The 20,993-nt window shown below is 41.6% G+C and overlaps 1 protein-coding gene and 1 pseudogene across 1 annotated transcript in view; one reads left to right on the plus strand and one right to left on the minus strand.

Annotated features, from left to right (window-relative positions):
* SUPT16H (SPT16 homolog, facilitates chromatin remodeling subunit) overlaps nt 1-20,993 on the plus strand; it is a 49,923-nt gene that overhangs the window by 7,179 nt on the left and 21,751 nt on the right. The window contains exons 2-17 of the mRNA XM_002718048.5: nt 7,165-7,257; nt 8,188-8,358; nt 9,307-9,459; nt 9,970-10,116; nt 10,497-10,648; nt 11,828-12,000; nt 13,201-13,291; nt 14,682-14,755; nt 14,891-15,003; nt 18,458-18,523; nt 18,637-18,732; nt 18,812-18,927; nt 19,031-19,184; nt 19,653-19,780; nt 20,292-20,427; nt 20,528-20,654. Coding sequence (XP_002718094.1) covers nt 7,165-7,257; nt 8,188-8,358; nt 9,307-9,459; nt 9,970-10,116; nt 10,497-10,648; nt 11,828-12,000; nt 13,201-13,291; nt 14,682-14,755; nt 14,891-15,003; nt 18,458-18,523; nt 18,637-18,732; nt 18,812-18,927; nt 19,031-19,184; nt 19,653-19,780; nt 20,292-20,427; nt 20,528-20,654 — 1,990 coding nt within the window. The remainder of the gene's footprint in view (nt 1-7,164; nt 7,258-8,187; nt 8,359-9,306; nt 9,460-9,969; nt 10,117-10,496; nt 10,649-11,827; nt 12,001-13,200; nt 13,292-14,681; nt 14,756-14,890; nt 15,004-18,457; nt 18,524-18,636; nt 18,733-18,811; nt 18,928-19,030; nt 19,185-19,652; nt 19,781-20,291; nt 20,428-20,527; nt 20,655-20,993) is intronic.
* LOC127483880 (U6 spliceosomal RNA) lies at nt 4,562-4,661 on the minus strand (annotated as a pseudogene).

The raw sequence follows: 20,993 nt of genomic DNA on the forward strand, positions 1-20,993 counted from the left end.
CATTTCCTCAGTGATAACTATCTTCCTCTCTCCTTCAACTATCTTCCTCTCTCCTTCATCCTCCTAAAACTCCTAATTGTAGTGTTTAGAACAGTTAAATCTGTTTATCTTTTTATTTCCTTTATTTCCCATTTCTTTGTATTCTACTTCCAGGGTCTGTTTGTTCCTTCCTTCCTTCCTTCCTTCCTTTCTTTCTTTCTTTCTTTCTTTTTTTAAAGGACATGTCTCCTGAATTTGTCTCTTTTTTTTTAAGCTTTTTTTATTTATTTATTTGAAAGAGTTACACGGAGAGAGAAGGAGAGGCAGAGAGAGAGAGAGTGGTCTTCCATCTGCTGGTTCACACCCCAGTTGGCCACAATGGCCGGAGCTGCACCAATCCAAAGCTAAGAGCCAGGAGCTTCCTCCAGGTCTTCCCACGTGGAGCAGGGACCCAAGGACTTGAGCCATCTTCTGCTTTCCAAGTCCATAGCAGAGAGCTAGATCGGAAGTGGAGCAGCTGGGACTCAAACCCGTGTCCATATGGGATGCTGGCACTGCAGGCGGCAGCTATACTCGCTATGCCATAGCACCGGCCCCCAGAATCTGTTTCTTTTTTTTTTTTGGGACAGGCAGAGTGGACAATGAGAGAGAGAGACAGAGAGAAAGGTCTTCCTTTGCCGTTGGTTCACCCTCCAATGGCCGCTGTGGCCGGTGCGCTGCAGCTGGCGCACCGCGCTGATCCGATGGCAGGAGCCAGGTGCTTCTCCTGGTCTCCCATGGGGTGCAGGGCCCAAGCACCTGGGCCATCCTCCACTGCACTCCCGGGCCACAGCAGAGAGCTGGCCTGGAAGAGGGGCAACCGGGACAGAATCCGGCGCCCCGAGCGGGACTAGAACCCGGTGTGCCGGCGCCGCTAGGCGGAGGATTAGCCTAGTGAGCCGCGGCGCCGGCCCCAGAATCTGTTTCTTAACTTTATTTTCCTTTTATTTTTTTTTTTTAGCTTCAGCTATAATTTTTTATTTCTAAGAGTTCTTGACCTCTCTTATATCATAAATATACTATATAGTCAGGTGCCACATTATGAAGTTTCTGTCGGTGACAGACTGGATAGAGAATGATAGTCCTATAAGATTATAATGGAGCTTAAAATCCTATCAGCTGGTGCTAATGTGTCCATATAGTGAAATGCATTGCTTATGTGTTTGTGGTGATGCTGGTATACAATCTGTGCTGCCAGTCATATAAAAGTGTAGCAGTACAATTATGTGCAGTATGTAATATTTTATAATGATAAAGTTTACTGTGAAACAGTGTGTCACATTACGCCGAGAGCAGCCTCATGAACTGCATGCTTGTCATCTCTCTTGATTGCATGAGGACAAGTGGAATGATTGGCCTGTTCCCTCTAGGTTTGTGTAAGTTATGCTCTGTGATGTTCCTACAATAAAGAAATCCCCTACTGAGGCATTTTCTCAGAATGTATCTCCATTGATAAGCAGCACATGACTCAGGGAACAGCAGGGGGTAGGAGGGGGTTAAAGTTTTCTATCCTTGTCATTGTCTAATCCTTCGGATTTGTTTTCTTTCTCATGTATTGGAGACTTCAAAAATCAAAATGAGATCAGTTGGCCGTCCATGTTAAGAATAAGGCAATAAGAAAATGATGAGAAGCTCAGCGTGAATGAGACCTCTCACTTAGCAGGCGTTACTGTAGTGTGTATGGGCTGACCTATTTAGTGTAGGATATCCAGATTTCAGTGTCTGAAAGTGCTTGCTCTGAATTTAATCAGAATGTTCAAAGAAGAATCCATTTGTTCTTGTCTTGTCTCTTGTCATTTGTGCCCGTAATTGTCACTTTGTAGACTTTGATTTAATTCCCCAATATTTATTTATTTTTTTTTTTTTTATCTTTTATTTAATGAATATAAATTTCCAAAGTACGTCTCATGGGTTACAATGGCTTTCCCCCCCATACCGTCCCTCCCACCCACCACCCTCCCCTTTCCCACTCCCTCTCCCCTTCCATTCACATCAAGATTCATTTTCGATTATCTTAGTATACAGAAGATCAGCTTATTATACCTTAAGTAAGGATTTCAACAGTTTGTTCCCACACAGAAACATAAAGTGAAAAATAATAGATGATTTTTTTTAAATGATGATGAAATCAGATCAGACCTATTGTCATGTTTAATCCCAGTGAGAGTCAAGTTGGGTAATTCCCCAATATTTAAGCAACTGCCTTCTGAGTCTGAAGCCTTTTTGAACCCATTTCTCCAAAGGTGTTTTTTTTTAAAGGTTAAACATTTTTGCAATAGGATTAGGGGACTGCCTCCAGGCTTCTGAGTACTGAGGACACATCTCTTGAGCTTGATGACCAGACTGTCATGTTTCAGCCCTGAACTTATCCACATGCATAAAATCCCATTCCCATTCCTTGATACTTGGTGCCTTCTGAGTTGGAAGCCCACTGGGGCTTTTCAAGGTATATACATTTCTCGATGCCTTTCCAGTCAGAGTGCTTGTCAGACACTTGTGTAGCTACCCCAGCCTTGCTTAGTCCTTTAACATTTCATTCACTGTTCATCTTCCAAAAAACTATTGAGCTCTTTAAACATAAATACATTTAGAAGTGATACTTTGTCACTTAATGAAAAGTTGTATCACTTCCCAAAAATAAAAAGTAGCTGTTAAAAAATAAAGGTAATATAAAAACAACAATGTCATTAAGTTGTAGCAGATGTTAAGAACTAGTGCCAAACACCAAGTACTTGGGCCGCTACACCCACATGAAAGATCCAGAAGGGGTGCCTGGCTCTTGGCTTTGACCTGACCCAGCCTTGGTGATTGCAGCCATTTGGGGAGTGAACCAGCAAATGGAAGATTTTCTCTCTCTCTCTCCCTTCCTCCCTCCTTCTCTTGTTTGGTCTCTCTCTCCTTCTTTATCTATGTCTCTGTCTTTGAAATAAATAAATCTTAAAAAACATACCCAAGTCTGTTCAGATGGCTGGTTTGGCCTACTAATCATAAACCTCAAGTGACTCGATTTATTCTGTTCTCGTTTTGGGGTGAAGATTCAATTTCTGTCTTGGGTCTAGGTTTCCAGTGAAGATGTGGTCAGGTATTAACAGCACAAGTGATGGGTTCACTTTAGAACAGAAATTGGTCTTGGGGAGTGGGGTTTGCAAGAACCTTTATTTTTTTGGATGAGATTTGTATCTATTATGTATTAAACAGTCTTGCTGTGGCACTGCAAAGCCACAGCAGAATTGAGATGCTGCTGAGGTCTGAATGATTCTCCAATGTGAGAGGTGTCCTCGGGGTAGAGTAACAGCCCTGCCCAGACTGAAGTGGGGACGGGAGAGCCTTTGCCTCCACAGCCCCAGCCCAGCCTCTCCGGAACCCTCTGCTTCTGACACCAGATCACTTCCCTTCAATGATGGACACTACAGGTAGCTGTCCCAGGGCCAGCAGGAACCACTGAAGCCTTCTTTGTGATCTGGCTTTTTTTTTTTCCCCTCCTGTGTTTTTTCTAGTGGATTTTCAGAATTTTTATAATCTGCATATCCAAGACTCTAGCACTTCCTAAATTTTAAGAAGCTTTTAATTGAAAGTTTAATTCGAAGGTTGCTGTTTGTTGAAGATCACCCAGTGAAAGCCTGGCTATCGTGACACATCTTTTCAAGGTTCTCTTGAAAGTGATGCTGGTCATCACAGCTTCAGCGTCTCCTGGTGTTGGATGCTTGGCTGTCTTTGCTGATCTCAGCATTTCCTAGCTCTTCCTCCTGGACCCTTCACACTCCTCTGCTGTCCTGTGTAGTAATTTAGAAACTGTTGCTGCCCCCACTTCCCTCCAGCACCACATGAGTTTCAAGTAAAGTGCTTTATGCTGGCTTTTCTTAAAAAAAAAAAAAAAAAAAAAAAGGTATACATGCTTGTCCTTAAGACAGCCATCCTAGTTCAGCATGCACACAAAAGTGCTCTATCTAGGCATGTTTGTCATTTCTTTATGTAGAATACAGTATAATTATGTAGGCATTTGGCCTAGCAGTTAGGATGCAGTGTTCCACATTAGAGTGCCTGGGTTCAACCCCTGGCTCTATTCCTTATTACAAGTTTCTTTCTCCTTTTCTTTTCTTTTCTTTTCTTTTCTTTTCTTTTCTTTTCTTTTCTTTTCTTTTCTTTGTTTTTTTAAGATTTATTTATTTATTTTGAAGGTCAGAGTTATACAGAGAGGGAGAGACAGAGATCTTCCACCCACTGGTTCACTCCCCCAAATGACCACAAGGGCCAGGGCAAACCTAGGTCAAAGCCAAGAGCTTCCTCCAGGTCTTCCATGTGGGTTCAAGGACCCAAGGACTCGGGCTGTCTTCTGCTGCTTTCTCAGGCACATTAGCAGGGAACTGGATGGGAGGTGGAATAGCCAGGACTCTTAACTGGCGCCCATATAGCTGGCACTGCAGATGGCAGCTTTACCCTTTGTGTCACAACCCCGGTCCCCCGTGCTTCATTCTAATGGACCCTGAGGGGCAGCATTGATGGCTTGGGTAATTGGGTTTCTGTCACCTGATTTTTTTTTTTTTTAAATATGCAATGCTTCACGAATTTGTGTGTCATCCTTGCGCAGGAACCATGCTAATCTTCTCTATCGTTCCAATTTTAGTGTATGTGCGTTCTGGCTCTTGGCTTCAGCCCCTAACTGAAGTAGGCATTTAGAGACTGAACTTACTGGATAAGAACTTGCTTTCTGTGTGTATCTGTCTCAAGTAATTTTTTAGTAAATATTTTTAAAAAACCAAAACTTTAATCTCATGTTATTTTTACTGCATCCAGAGTGTTCTTAAGTGAATGACTTTTTTCCTGTGAATCTGTCACAGTGAAAAGGTAGAGTTTGATACCACTGCATTAATTCATATTAGGATACTAGGGGTTTTAGGTAAGATGTGATTTGCATCATCAGTGAGAACTAACAAGAAAACTTATTACCAACCTAAAGAAAACATTTCTCACTAAAAATCAATAGAAGATACATACAGTTTCTATGTAACAACTTCTTCCATTATATATTTTGTTGTGGTAGATAAAGAGATAGCAGAATTCTGTTTATTCTTTTCTTCTTTTATCTCTCTGAGACAAGTCTGACAATTGCTTTGGGGCAAGGAGGCACTAGAGCTCGTGGTGGGGCAGGTGTGCTTCCTCTTCACCATCACTAGGGCTTCTGGCTGCACAGGATGGCACTGGCACTGCAGATAGCAGCCATGCCCAGATCAGGGCGGTATCTGTTCTTGCAAATCACGTGCCAGATGCTGCTGAGCTTAGTCCACATGTATGAGTTGGCTGGCTTTCACTGACTGGATCTCCACTTCATGACCGCCATGACACCCTTGACATTGGCCGCCGGCTCCACACCCATGGTTTTGCATTGGATCAGTCTGTTGTAGCAGAACGAGTTGCGGGTCTTCAGGTTATTGGGTTCTGTGCTGTACCTCTGCTTATTCCCCCCCCTTTTTTTTTATTTAAGATTTTATTTATTTATTTATTTGAGAGGTAGAGTTACAGACAGTAAGAGGTAGAAAGAACCATCCACTTGTTCACTCTCCAAATGGCTGCAACAGCTGGAGCTGCGCTGATTCAAAGCCAGGAGCCAAGAGCTTCTTCCAGATCTCCCACGCAGGTACAGGGGCCCAAGCACCTGGACCATCTTCTACTGCTTTCCCAGGCCATAGCTGAGATCTGGATCAGAAGAGGAGCAGCCGAGACTTGATGCCCTTACGGGATGCCGACACTGTAGGCCAGGGCTTTAACTCACTATAACAAAGTGCCAGCCCCTGCTTGTTCCTCTTGATCAGGAAGCTGGAGCAGTTGCACACGATCAGCCACTGTAGGTGTGCGGACATGGTGGTGCCCGCTTTTCATGCCAGTGTTGCAGGAGATGGAAAGAGCTATTCTTATTTTACTTTCACGTCTATCTGCTAGCCCACTTCCCAAATACCTGCAACACTCAGGGTGGAGCCAGGCTAGAGTCAGGATCCCAGAAGTCAATCCAGGTCTCCCACGTAGAAGGGTCTTCCTTTTCCGTTGGTTCACTCCCCAAATGGCCGCTACGGCCGGCGCCCCGCGCCGATCTGAAGCCAGGAGCCAGGTGTTTCCTCCTGGTCTCCCATGCAGGTGCAGGGCCCAAGCACTTGGGCCATCCTCCACTGCCTTCCTGGGCCACAGCAGAGAGCTGGACTGGAAGAGGAGCAGCCGGGACTACAACCCGGCGCCCGTGTGGGATGCTTGCACCGCAGGCAGAGGATTAGCCTAGTGTGCCACGGTGCTGGCACGTGTTTAACATCTTTTACCATCAGGGAAATACAGATCAAAACTACAGTGAGATACTAATTTATCACCCATTGGATGGCTGTAATAAAATATAGGGTCAATAAGCATGTGGAAAAAATTGGGGCCCTCATACATTCCATTATGGATGGAAAAATGGTAGAGTCATGGAAAACATTGGAATTACCATATGAGTGAGAGCCCATAATTCCTCTGTAGGCATGTACCCAAAGGAAATATATCCATACCAAAACTTGTTCGCAGATGTTCATGGCATCATTATTCGTAATAGTCGGGGTGGGGGGGGGTGCCCAAGAGTGCAGCTACTGATTAATGGGTAAACTATGATATGTCTACTTGATGAAATAATTTGACAATCAAAAGGAATGAAAAATCAGTATATGCTGCAGAGCAGATGAACCTTAAAAACATGTTAATTGAATGAGAGCAGATACAAAGTTTACATGTTATAATGACATTTATATGAAATATCTGGAATAGGCAAATCTATAATGACAAAGTAGATGAGTAGTTGCATAGAGCTGTGAAAGAGGAAGGTAGAGATGAAAAATGATTGCAGATTGACATAGGGTTTTCCTTTGGGGGAGATGAAAATATTGCAGAATTAATTTGCTGGTTGTGGCATAAATGTATATACTAAAAAACATTATCTTGCATGCATTATGTGAGTGAATTGTGTCTCAAAGCTGTTTAAAGAGTAAGTATCTGTGAGGTTGCCAAGCATATACCTTAAACATGGAATTTCTATTGGGGGTAACAAATATATATCCTGGGTAAGCATTTAAGTCTGTATTGTATCTTTGCTAGTGTGAAAAAAGTGACTAAATTATCAACTCTTTTCAGAAAGGAGAAGATGAGTATGCCAATGTTGATGCCATTGTTGTATCAGTGGGTGTTGATGAAGAAATTGTTTATGCCAAGTCAACTGCCTTGCAGGTGAGAGAGGTTTACAATCATTTTTACCCTTTAAGGTCACTGAATTATTTATTGCACTGTTTGCTATATTAAAAATCCAATTTCCCCATCTACCACGTATGTTTCAGGGACTTAATGGTTACCATATTGGATAGAGCAGATACAGTATTTTAATCATGTATGAAGTACAGTTGGGTTTAGTACTAATTTAGGACATAAGAAAAAAAGTGTGTAAATTAGGATAGACTAACTTCTCATAACAGAAAAACCTAAACAATGGGTTAAATATGTACTTTCTGTAGCCTCTAGAGATGCAGGTTTTACCTATGTCTCTGCTCGGTTAGCATAGAGGAGAGCCCTCGGGCTCATTGTACAAAATGGCTGCTTATGCACCATCTGCATTTCAAGCAAAAAGGTGGAGAAAGGGAAAGAAATGAGAGACCTCTTTTCCTTTTTTAAGAAGACTTGCTTGAAGTCCCACAAAATACTTCCCCTTTTAACTTAAGAGCCAGAATTGAATCTATGGCTATACTTTGATGAGAAGTAGAGTCCTTCTGTTGTGCAATGTGAGTAAACTAGAATGCCAGGTCTTGAGAGAAAAGAGAAATGCATAATTGGCGCACAACCAGTAATCTTTGAAGAGTTGAAAGACACAATTCTCTTAGGTGCTCTTCTGTCCTTTGTTTTACACATTTTATATTAAACTGAAGATCTTCTACATAAATTGTCCAGATTATTGTGGTATATTTCCAGCATATAAAAACAGATAAAATAATGTGCCCGTTATCGAGTTCTAATAGTCAACCCCTGACCTAACTCATTTCACTTGTATCCACATCCAAGCTCAACTACCCCAGGTTATTTTGATGTTAAACCCCAAATATTTTATTTTTTATCTATATACGTCCATTAGGTTTTTTAATCTGCAAATACTATTATCTTTTCCCATAGACATGGCTCTTCGGTTATGAACTAACTGATACTATCATGGTCTTCTGTGATGACAAAATCATCTTTATGGCCAGCAAGAAAAAAGTGGAGTTCTTGAAACAGATTGCCAACACTAAGGGCAATGAGAATGCTAATGGAGCCCCTGCCATCACACTGCTAATACGAGAAAAGGTCAGAACTAATAAGGAATGTGTCGTAAATGTGAAAGAATGTTTGAAAATAATGAATAGAACTGCATTAGAGGAATTTAAAAAGAATGCAAGAGTAAAGTAGTAGCTGACGGTGGTTATTAATACAGTGTTCTGTGTTATCTTCATTGTTAAGAAGAGTTCAACCACTCTGTCGATTCTGCAGGAAAACAAGCCAGCTGTAGAATCTGGTGGACACTATCTCTCCATTCTCAGAGTTACTAAGTTTTCATCTCAATACCTTAATTAGAACAAATAAGTTTAAGTATCTTTAAGGAAACCTAGACATCCCCTATCAGATATGTACTTTTTTATCATGCCGCTTGCCTAACAGAAGGGTTTTTTCTCAGAATATTGCTTACCTCTGTGTCTGTGTTTAACTCTGTCTGAAGAAAAAGAATAGTCTTATCAACATATTTGATACTTTCCCTTAAGTATATTAAATTATCCATGGAACAGGCATTTGGTCTGGCAGTTAAGACACTGGTTGGATACCTGCCTCCCACTTTGGGGTACTTGGGTTCAGTCTGCAGCTCCAGTTCCAGTTCCCACTCCTGATTAGAGCTTCCTGCTGATGTGAGCCATGGGAGGCAGCAGTGATGGTTCAAGCAGTTGAATTCCTGCCACCCACATGGGAAACCCAGACTGAGTTTCCTGGCTTCTGGCTTTGGGACTTTGGGAGAGTAAACTAGCTCTCTCTCCATATTTCTCTGTGTGAATTCCTGCCTCTCAAATAAGTAAATAAATTTTAAAAACATAAATCCAAAGAAATTTTGTGTTAACTTTTCCCCTAAAGTATTATGTGTGTATTAGAGGAAAATTTACTCTTTCCAAAGTTTAGAATATACCTCTCTGCTTATTCTCTACTAGTTAGAACTTGAATGTGTAATTCTGAAGCTAACAGACCACCTTTCTTCCCTGTGGCTTATAGAATGAAAGTAATAAGAGCAGCTTTGACAAAATGATAGAAGCCATTAAGGAAAGCAAGAATGGCAAGAAGATTGGAGTGTTCAGCAAAGACAAATTCCCTGGAGAGTTCATGAAGAGCTGGAATGACTGCCTCAACAAAGAGGGCTTTGACAAAGTAAGAGTACTAGTGAGGTCAGCGTTGAGAAGATAGAAGTGTGACAGGTTTTCACAACAGATAGTGTAGCACATTGGCGGGGCGGGGGGTGTTTATTTGCCACATTCCCATTTTTTATCCCCTTTGGCTGAGTGCCAGTTTTACCTTTCCCTCAAGAGATAGAGCTTTCAAGAGATGGTTCAGCCGCTTCAGAGTTAGAACTGGGGGGGAAAAGTCTCTTGACCAAAAAAATTTTGTTTTTTGTTTTTCCATATCTTCTGCTTATCTTTCTTCTTCATCCTTTATGAAAACCTCTAGATGGGGAAATTTATATTTTAGGTAGTACATTAACTTAATGGCTTTGAGAACATATACTGTGATCTGGTGAAGATAGTATTTAAACTTCCTGTAAACTACTGGCTAATGTTTTGCTAAATAACCAGATACCATCACTGTTCATGTAGAGAGAGACACATTTCTTTACACAGTTGTGCATTTGTATGTGAGAAACTCTCATCCCTTTGACTGCAGATAGATATCAGTGCAGTTGTGGCATATACCATTGCTGTAAAGGAGGATGGGGAGCTCAACCTCATGAAAAAAGCAGCCAGCATCACCTCTGAGGTCTTCAACAAATTCTTCAAGGAAAGAGTCATGGAAATAGTTGATGCAGATGAGGTAAATGGAGAGGGGAAGGTCTTTTTACTGTCTTAATGATGCAGTAATAAGTGCCTACTTTGTCAACCTCCTTTGAAATTAGACATTGACTAAGTTACTAATGTTAGTGGATGCTGATTGTATGCTCTCTTTGACAATAACTATAACTTGTTCTAGGGTTTCTTAAGGTTATGCATTATTTTACTTGAGAATTCCTGGAATCCCTGTGAATTATACATAGTGTTCTCCAAATATGCTTTTGATATATAATAATATATTATCTGGTGAATAAACCATTATATATCATCCTGGATGATAGCAGGGTGTATATTGTCTTCAAATTATGACATCCAAACACCCACCACCCCTCCTCTAAGTATTATTTCTGAACATTCTTGCAGAAAGTTCGACACAGCAAACTGGCTGAGTCTGTGGAAAAGGCCATTGAAGAGAAAAAGTACTTAGCTGGGGCAGATCCTTCTACTGTGGAAATGTGTTACCCTCCTATTATTCAGAGTGGTGGCAACTATAATCTCAAGTTTAGTGTGGTGAGGTAAGAATGAGAATTTTAGCCAGCATTTTGACGTTTTACCTATATTCACTTTGACGTACTCTAGAATTCAGAAAGGTAGGAGAGAGACCAAACATTAGTCTGCCTTTTGTATTTTCTTGTCTTTTTTCTACGCATATGTCTCTCTTATTGCACAAATGTGTTCCCTTGGCACTTGGTTATAAGCATTTGTTCAAATTATTAAAAATGCTAGAAAAAAAACATTAAAATGTTAATAGATAGACCATCATGTAATTTGTCTTTTAAGTTTAAACAATACTGGAAAGAATCCTAATCCTCTTTGAGTCTGAAGAGACTTTAGCCCACAGTTCACAAAGGACAAGTGGATAAGTATATCCTTTGCATTTTTAGAACATACTATTTACTTTCTCAATGATTTTTTAATTGATTAGTTTTTTTAAAGGGTTTATTTATTTGAAAGGCAGAGTTACAGAGAGGCAGAAGCAGCGAGGGGGAGAGAGGGAGGGAGTGCCTTGCATCCATTGCTCACTCCTCCAATGGCCGCAACGGCTGGAGCTAGGCTGATCTGAAACCAGGAGCCAGGAGTCTTGCATGTGGATGCAGGGGCCCAAGTACTCAGACCATCTTCCACTGTTTTCCCAGGCCATATCAGAGAGCTGGATCAGAAGTGGAGCAGCTGAACTCGAATAGGTGCCCTTATGGGATGCTGGCCCTGCAGGTGGCAGCCTTACCAGATATGCCGCAGCACCGGCCCCAATTATTTAATTGAAAGACAGCGAGAAAGAGATCTTCATCTGCTGATTCACTCCCCAAACTGCCACAACAGCCAGGGATAGTGAGTTCTAAGTCATTAGTCAAGAACTCCATCTGGGTCTTTCATCTGCTGCCTTCCCAGGAACATTAGAAGGAAGCTGGATCAGAAGCAAGAGTAGCTGAGACTCAAGCCAGCATTCTGAAAGGGAATGTCTGTGTTGCATGCCCCCCATGCTACAAGGCTGGCACCTCACTGAGTTTTTATTCTAAAAATTTTAGTCACTGATTTTGTTCTAGAGCCTTTAACTGGTTTGTTTATTAAAGTTTTTATTCAGATACAGCTTTAGGATATAGCAGGGAAAAGTTATGTTTACAGATTTTATGTGCTGGTGATACTAAAGATTTTGCTAGTTTTGGTAAGAAATACTTTTTTCCTTTGGTCTCTAGTGACAAGAATCATATGCATTTTGGGGCCATCACTTGTGCCATGGGTATTCGCTTCAAATCTTACTGCTCCAACCTTGTTCGCACCTTGATGGTTGACCCTTCTCAGGAAGTTCAAGATAATTACAACTTTTTACTCCAGCTTCAAGAGGAGCTGCTAAAGGAATTAAGACATGGTGAGGTGCTTTAGAAAAGAAGGTTTGGAAAACATGTAACAAAAGCTTCATTAGTGTATATGTGAGTTTGTATCACTGAGGCTGTTGTACTAAAATCAGACTTCACTGACCTTGAATCATCATAGCATTTAGTGTTCAAATCTACTTTTCTTTAATGCATGAGTGGTCATTGTGGTTTGTATTTATATTTTCAGAAGTCTCTCTTACTTGTTTGACTTCTTTGTCCAAATCTTCATAAAATATCTTGGTGTTATTATTATTCTTTAGAAAGCTTGAGGACTAGTGTCTTACCAATGGCATGTATATTAATCCTACATCAAGTGTGAGAATAGAACAAGTACCAACCCTGCTAAGCAAGCAAATAACTACCTCAAAAGAAAGCAGAATGTCTGATTTCTCCATTGCTTGGACTCTTGCACTTCCTGTTGGCTAAGTGGAACTTTAAAAATTATTCCCTTTAAACTATTTCACAAGTCCACCAATGTTGCCCAGAGCTTCTAGACACCATTTCTCCACGTTGCTTTTTAAAAATCCTGTTGGGAATCATGACCATAACTTATTTAATGAGAGTAAAGAACCCTCTGGGGCCACCATATCTAAAATACTCTAGCTTGGTATATCCATTCACAACCTCAACCCTAAAAAGTTAAAGGCTAGAGTGTTCCTAATAGTAATTTACCCATTTATCAAAGAACAGAACAGTCCCACCTCAGGGGCCTATTTTTCAAATAATATAATAGCTTTAATGTGACACCTGTTATCAAATAGTAAGATTACTTCACTGATACCAGCTAGTGTTCTGCAGTCCCCCTGGTTCTTTGATTCTCAGTGTAATTAAAAATGACTAGGTGAATGTTTTTTTTCCTTCGAATTTGTACTTAAAAACCCAAATGCTACAGGGCCTTTTGGGTTTTTTCCTCTCTTGGAAGCCCACCTCCATGCTGCTGTGGCTGGAGGTCTTTGACTTTAATAAATCTTTGTAAAACTTTAAAAAAAAAAAAAAAAAAAAAAAAAAAAAAAAAAAAACAGATGTATTGTTCCTAAAAATAGAACTTAGAAATTTATAGTCCCTATCACCACTGACACTGCATTCCTTACTTCACCCACGTTGAGAAACAGTGCTTTAGGGCATTTGATAGAGGGGAAAATACTAAAAATTTTTTTCTCTAAAAAATTAATGTCCTATTTCTGTCTTGTTAGGTGTGAAGATATGTGACGTGTATAATGCTGTCATGGACGTGGTTAAAAAGCAGAAACCAGAGTTGCTAAACAAAATTACCAAAAACCTAGGGTAAGCTGTGAAATGCGTTATCACCAAGTTGGTTTTCATGACTGACAGTGATCTATAGTCTTATACGAGTTGAATGATTGAGACAACATTTAGGGAGTGTTAGACTTAACCATTTGCCAAACACATGATGCTATCAAGGAAAGTGAGAAGGATTCAGGTATTTCTAGGTGTATAGGGTAGAAAGTTTTTTAGACTACTGTAGTATTCTAGCCAGTAGGTGTTCTTGGACCAAATTTCAAATGTTAGGAAAAAATTACATGTTATATTTCTTCTCTTGGGATATCAGCTTACATTTTACAAATTGCATACTCTGAGATGTCCTAATGTTTGAACTTAATTAATTTTTTTTTTACGCTTTATTTAATCCAATGTTCCTCAGATATATTTGGCCATTGAACACCTGGAAATACTTATTCATGTGTTGCAGAACAAAAGACATTTAGAGGCCAGCGCTGCTGCTCACTAGGCTAATCCTCCACCTGTGGCACCGGCACACCGGGTTCTAGTCCCGGTTGGGGTGCCGGCTCTGTCCTGGTTGCCTCTCTTCCAGTCCAGCTCTTTGCTGTGGCCCGGGAGTGCAGTGGAGGATGGCCCAAGTGCTTGGGCCCTGCACCCGCATGGGAGACCAGGAGGAAGCACCTGGCTCCTGGTTTCAGATCAGCGCAGTGCGCCGGCCGTAGCAGCCATTTGGGGGGTGAACCAAAGGAAAGGAAGATCTTTCTCTCTATCTCTCTCTCTCTGTCTAAATCTGCCTGTCCAAAAAAAGAAAAAAAAAAAAAGACATTTGGGAACAAAAGCACTAGGCAGTCTCCTTAGAGGTTGAGCTTCTCTGATGCAGAGAGTAATATATTATACCAAGTCTAAACATGGGTAAATAAGCTAAAATAAAAAACTTTTTTTTCAAAGTTTTATTTATTTGACCAAGATCTCCCATTCGCTAGTTCATTCCCCAGATGCCTGCAGTAGCTGAGGCTGGGCCAAGGCTAAAGGTGGGAACCAGAAACATAATCCAGTTACTTGTGCTGTCACCACTGCCATGTGTGATCTACACTGGCAGGAAGTTGGAGTCTGGATCCAGAGCCAGGAATTGAACCCAGATATTCCACCATGGGGCATGGGTGTCTTAACCACTAGAGTAAATGCTCGCTCCCAAGAAGGCTTTCTATAATTAATGTTACACAAGTTACTTAGTCAGGAAATTATTTTCAAAATGGATTTATACATCATACTTAAAAGCTGAAGACTATCTTTGAATCTTCTTTAATAGATCAACAGATGCAAATCACCTTAGCATATTTGCCTATTATCTTAAAAATTAAAATGAATATACTTGATTCATTTTAAGAGGTCTTTTAGCCTATTGCTCACTTTTCTTCTTGTTCCATTTTAGATTTGGAATGGGAATTGAATTTCGTGAAGGTTCTCTAGTAATCAATAGTAAAAATCAGTACAAACTGAAAAAAGGTAAGTTTTACATGCATCCAAAAGGAAAATACATTTTTTAATAATTTTCCATTAGGTTTATCTACTTTTTTGTGTAAGTGTTACACCTCTCCATCTTTTTACAGCTGCAGACTGATCCCTGTTTTACTGTTTCAGGAATGGTTTTCAGCATCAATTTGGGATTCTCAGACCTGACTAATAAGGAGGGAAAGAAACCAGAAGAGAAAACCTATGCTCTGTTCATTGGTGATACAGTACTTGTTGATGAGGTATGTACTGCCTCTGAAACCTTGACTGTTGATGAACTGACTTTGAAGCACATTTTGGACCTTACGGGTGTTTTCATTTCATTGTTGAATGCTACCCAAGAGGAAAAGTCCTTGTAGCTCAGCTGGGATAAAGATAGTATATAGGGACTGATTTAAACCAAGCTGCTTGAACCTTGATAATGATGTCAGGAATTAGTTCTCATAGTGGAACTGATTTCCTGTGTTTTTTTCAGTGACAGCTTCATGGCACTGCATTTCACAATAGCCTGTAAATCATCACTTCAATTGAGTGATTTTTAGGATATTCAGAGTTCAATAAAATCTAATCTTAGAACATTTTGACCACCTCAGAAAGAAGCTCTGAGCCCACCAGTCATCGCTCCCCATTTCCTTCTCTTTCCCCTAGGTTTTCCAGGCCTACACAATGGCCAAACTACTTTTGTTCTTGAAAGGTTCGCTTATTCTGGGTACTTCATGAAATTCAGTCATACAGTGTATTGTTTTTCATTTCTTACTACTTTCACTTGGCAGAAACTGGCTTTTTTTGGACAGGCAGAGTGGACAGTGAGAGAGAGAGAAAGAGAGAAAGGTCTTCCTTTTGCTGTTGGTTCACCCTCCAGCGGCCGGCGCATTGCGCTGATCCGAAAGCAGGAGCCAGGTGCTTCTCCTGGTCTCCCATGCGGGTGCAGGGCCCAAGCACCTGGGCCATCCTCCACTGCACTCCCGGACCACAGCAGAGAGCTGGCTTGGAAGAGGTGCAACCGGGACAGAATCCGGCACCCCGACCAGGACTAGAACCCGGTGTGCCGGCGCTACAAGGTGGAGGATTAGCCTATTGAGCCACGGCGCCGGCCAGAAACTGGCTTTTTTTTTTTTTTTTTTTTTTTTTTTTTTGACAGGCAGAGTGGACAGTGAGAGAGAGAGACAGAGAGAAAGGTCTTTCTTTGCCGTTGGTTCACCCTCCAATGGCCGCCGTGGCCGGCGCGCTGAGGCCGGCGCACCGCGCTGATCCGATGGCAGGAGCCAGGTACTTCTCCTGGTCTCCCATGGGGTGCAGGGCCCAAGCACTTGGGCCATCCTCCACTGCACTCCCTGGCCACAGCAGAGAGCTGGCCTGGAAGAGGGGCAACCGGGACAGAATCCGGCGCCCCGACTGGGACTAGAACCCGGTGTGCCGGCGCCACAAGGCGGAGGATTAGCCTAGTGAGCTGTGGCGCCGGCCTGAAACTGGCTTTTAATAATAATGATAACAAATATTTCAGCTTCTACTGGAAGCCAGGCACTAGTAAACATTAGTTCATTGTATCTTTATCCAATGTGGTACTCTATGGGATTTTTGCTTTCTTTTTTTGTTTGTTTGTTTGTTTGATTTGTTTATTCAAACTTCAGAGTGATAGATCTTTCATCCCCTGATTTACTCCCCAAATGACCAAATAGTCAGTTATAGGACATAGAAAAACCAAGAGACAGGACCTCCATCCTGGTGTCACATAGGTAGTAGTGGCCCAAGTACTTGGGCCATCTTATGCTGCCTTCCCAGACACACTAGTAGGAAGCTGGATCAGAAGCAGAATAGCTGGGACTCCGATTGGTACTTCAGGATGTGTGCTGGAATTCCAAGTGGTGGCTTAACCTGCTGTACCACACACAGCCCCCCATGATTCACCTTCTTATTATCCCTTATACAAACAAACTGAAGGCACAGTTTAGGTAATCTGCCAAATGTCACACAGCTTGAAAGTAAGGTAAACTTCAAATAAATCCTGTCATCCTTTTATTACCTTTTATTAAAAAAAAATTTTTTTTTTTTTTGAGAGGCAGAATTACAGTCAGGGAGAGACAGAGGTCTTTGCTGGTTCACTCCCCAAATGGTAGCAGGGTCTAAGCACTTGGGCCATCTTTTGCTTTCCCAAGCCAGTAGCTGGATCAGAAGTGGAGCAGGGGCCGGCACTGTGGTGTACCAGGTGAAGCAACCACCTACTTTGTCGGAATCCCATATGGACGCCAGTCATGTCCAGCTGCCCCACTTCCTGTCCAGCTCTTTGCTATGGCCTGGGAAAGCAGTGGAAGATGGCCCAGGTGCTTGGGCCCCTGCACCCTCATGGGAGACCTGAAAGAAGCTCCTTGCTCTTGGCTTCAGATCAGCGCATCTCCAGCCATTGCGGCCATCTGGGGAGTGAACCAGCGGATAGAAGACCACTCTCTCTCTGCCTCTCCTTCTCACTTTGTGTAACTCTGACTTTCAAATAAAAAATAATTTTTTTTTCTTTTTTGTTTTTTATTTTTTGTCATAATCACTTTTCTCATCTGTGTGGGGTTGTTTTTTTTTTTTTTTAAAGATTTATTGATTTATTTGAAAGTCAGACTTACACAGAGAGGAGAGGCAGAAACAGAGAGAGAGGTCTTCCATCCGCTGCTTTCCCAGGCCATAGCAGAGAGCTGCATCAGCAGAGCAGCCGGGACTCGAACCAGTGACTATATGGGATGCCAGCACTGCAGGTGGTGGCTTGTATCTACTACGCCAGGAGCACTGGCTCCTAAAAAATAAATCTTTTAACAAAAAAAGAAGAAGATACGGAGCAGCCAGGACTCAAACCAGCACCCATATACAATGCCAGTAACACAGATGGAAGCCTAACCTACTATGCCACAGCACTGGCCCCCAAGTCCTGTAGTCTTTTTTTTTTTTTTTTTTTTTTTTTTTTGACAGGCAGAGTTAGACAGAGAGAAAGGTCTTCTTTTTTTCCGTTGGTTCACCCCACAAATAGCTGCTGCGGCTGGCACGCTGCACCGATCAGGAGCCAGGTGCTTCCTTCTGGTCTCCCATGTGGATGCAGGGCCCAAGCGCTTGGGCCATCCTCCACTGCCCTTCCGGGCCACAACAGAGAGCTGGACTGGAAGAGGAGCAACCGGGACTAGAACCCGGAGTGCCGGCGCCACAGGCAGAGGATTAGCCAAGTGAGCCGTGGCACCGGCCGTCCTGTAGTCTTAAACCATTGCCTCAATGTTACCCTCTAAGTTATGGTTTCTAAATATTTACTTATTGTTTGAAAGAGTTACCAAGAAAAAAGGAGAGATAGAGGAATAAAGATCTTCTATCCACTGGTTCATTCCCCAAATGGCCACAATGTTCAGGGCTAGGCCAGGTCAAAGCTAGGAACTAGGTCTCCCACATGGTTGCAGGAGCCCAAGCATTTGAGCCATCCTCTGCCATTTTCCCAGGCACATTGGACTTGAACTGGGATACTGACACCATGGACAACACTTAGCTCTCTCTACCACAACACTGGCCCCTAAGCTATAGTTTCTAGTGAGGGGTTGGGAGAATAAAAAATTTATTCATTGTCAAAGATTTTAATATATATTTGGATTCAAAGTAATGCTCAATATACATTAGGTTAGAAAATGAAAGTGCTTAATTTAAATCAGATGTCTCAATGCCTTTTTTCCCTAGGATGGCCCAGCCACCGTTCTTACTTCTGTGAAGAAGAAAGTGAAGAATGTGGGGATTTTTCTGAAGGTAGGAAGAAACAAATGAATGGTATAGGAATTTCCATACAATGAAGAAGTTAAACAACACTAGACTATAAAAAGTAAGGTTGATTTTTTTTTTTTTAATGACTTTTTCCCTAGAATGAAGATGAGGAAGAGGAGGAGGAGGAGAAGGATGAGGCAGAGGACCTTTTAGGAAGGGGTTCTCGAGCAGCATTACTTACAGAAAGAACACGAGTGAGTTTACAACTTTAAGTTACATTGAGATTGTATCATGATTCACATGTTCTGATAACGTGAGTTTTTTCTTCATTAGAATGAGATGACGGCTGAGGAGAAGCGAAGAGCACATCAAAAAGAACTGGCAGCACAACTCAATGAAGAAGCAAAGAGGCGATTGACTGAGCAGAAGGGAGAACAGCAGATTCAGAAGTAAGAATTTACGGTGGGCATTGAGAGTACATTAGGGTTATGTGTAACTGCAGAAATTTCACGGTTTTTTGTTTTTGTTTTTGTATTTTTTATCCTACTCCAGAGCTCGCAAATCTAATGTGTCCTATAAAAACCCATCTTTGATGCCTAAGGAACCTCATATTCGGGAAATGAAGATCTACATTGATAAGAAATATGAGACTGTAATAATGCCAGTATTTGGCATTGCCACACCTTTTCACATTGCCACAATCAAGGTACTAGCATTGCAAAGTATTTCATTCAGACAACTTCATAAAATATTAATTATGCTTGCCATAAATGATCTGTCTGATTCATCTCTCTCCCTTTCTGTAGCTACACTCCACCCTTCTCACTCTACTGACTTTTTCTCTCCCTTAATCTCCTACTGTCATTCTCTTTCCTCTTCCAGTTTTCATTTGTAGAAAACCAGTCTAGAAACAATTTACCCATCTTCCTTTGAACTTTAAACATTATTGAATTGTAGATGTGTAAATGGCATTAGAAAATGAACTTTTGTGTTTCTTTTGGAAAACATTTGGTCATTTTAAACATTAAGCTAAAGATATATATATTTGTTAGTTTTCAATTAAGGTTACAGCCCAATCTTGTAACTCTGATTTAATTAGCACATCCCTATAGCTGCTGATCTTGATCTAGGAAAGAAACCTGTTTTATTTTGTGTTTTTCCTTTCTTTGAACAGAATATAAGTATGTCTGTGGAAGGAGATTATACCTACTTGCGAATCAACTTTTATTGCCCAGGCAGCGCTCTGGGCAGAAATGAGGGCAACATCTTTCCTAACCCTGAAGCTACCTTTGTCAAAGAAATGTGAGTCTTCAGGAAGACAACTGTCCCCAGACCCCTGCTGGCTGGAGCGGTCCTCTCAGAAACATTTCATCCTCTGTGCTGCCTCCTCCTTACCTAATGAGCAGCTGAGCCTCTCAGTGGCCCTTGTTTGGGATTGCTTTGGCTGATGGAGTATTTTGAGGATAGACTCTTAATTTAGAATCATCATGAAAATTTTTTATATTTACTACACATAATTTATAGTAGAGTCCTCAAATAGAAAAATGTATACTACATTGGATTCTATTCCTTCATGGTGTGGAATAGGATAATTTGGGAATGTTGTACCAGATTTGAACAGTAAATTAGTCATTTATGATACTTTCCATTTAAGAGAGCAAAAAGGGAGATTTTCTTTATTTCAGCTCTCCAGGCAGTTCTCTCACCATTCAGTGGTATATGTTTCTCTTAAGAGACACTAAGCCAGTTACAAAGTATAGTAATGGGTACAGGTCACCTGGCCTGATAAGCTTGTGTTACCCCTTTTCTACAGTACATATCGAGCTTCAAATATGAAGGCACCCGGAGAACAGACAGTACCAGCATTGAATCTTCAGAACGCTTTCCGAATTATAAAAGAAGTACAGAAGCGTTATAAGACTCGAGAAGCAGAAGAGAAAGAGAAGGAGGTGAACCTGAACACAGAGCACCTTTGTACAAAGGGACATGTGTATTTTGGGGGACATGTAAAGCTTCATGAAGATTCACGTGAATTTCCTTTCTGCCTAGGGCATAGTGAAACAAGACTCACTGGTGATCAATCTAAACCGGAGTAATCCCAAACTAAAAGATCTGTACATTCGCCCAAACATTGCCCAGAAAAGGATGCAAGGCTCACTGGAGGCCCATGTCAATGGTATGAATGGTTTTTCATGTGCCTGGGCTTTGCCTCTGGGGGCTCGTATGTAGGAGTAAGGTTAAATTATCTAATCTGATGAGGAGGTGCTGGAAGATTCTATGTAAATTGCTATCTGGCCAGAAAAAAGTTGTTGGCATTTCCACTGACCCTGTTCAAAATAGCTACGATACGAAGGAGGGGCCGGTGCTGTGGCATAGCAAGTAAAGCCGCTGCCTGCAGTGCCGGCATCCCATATGCTCCACTTCCCATCCAGCTCTCTGCTGTGGCCTGGAAAAGCAGTAGAAGATGGGCCAAGTCCTTGGTCCCCTGCACCCACCTGGGAAACCCGAAGAAACT

The sequence above is a fragment of the Oryctolagus cuniculus genome, chromosome 12 (genome assembly GCF_964237555.1).
Source record: "Oryctolagus cuniculus chromosome 12, mOryCun1.1, whole genome shotgun sequence".
In the NCBI taxonomy this organism is placed as follows: Eukaryota; Metazoa; Chordata; class Mammalia; order Lagomorpha; family Leporidae; genus Oryctolagus; species Oryctolagus cuniculus.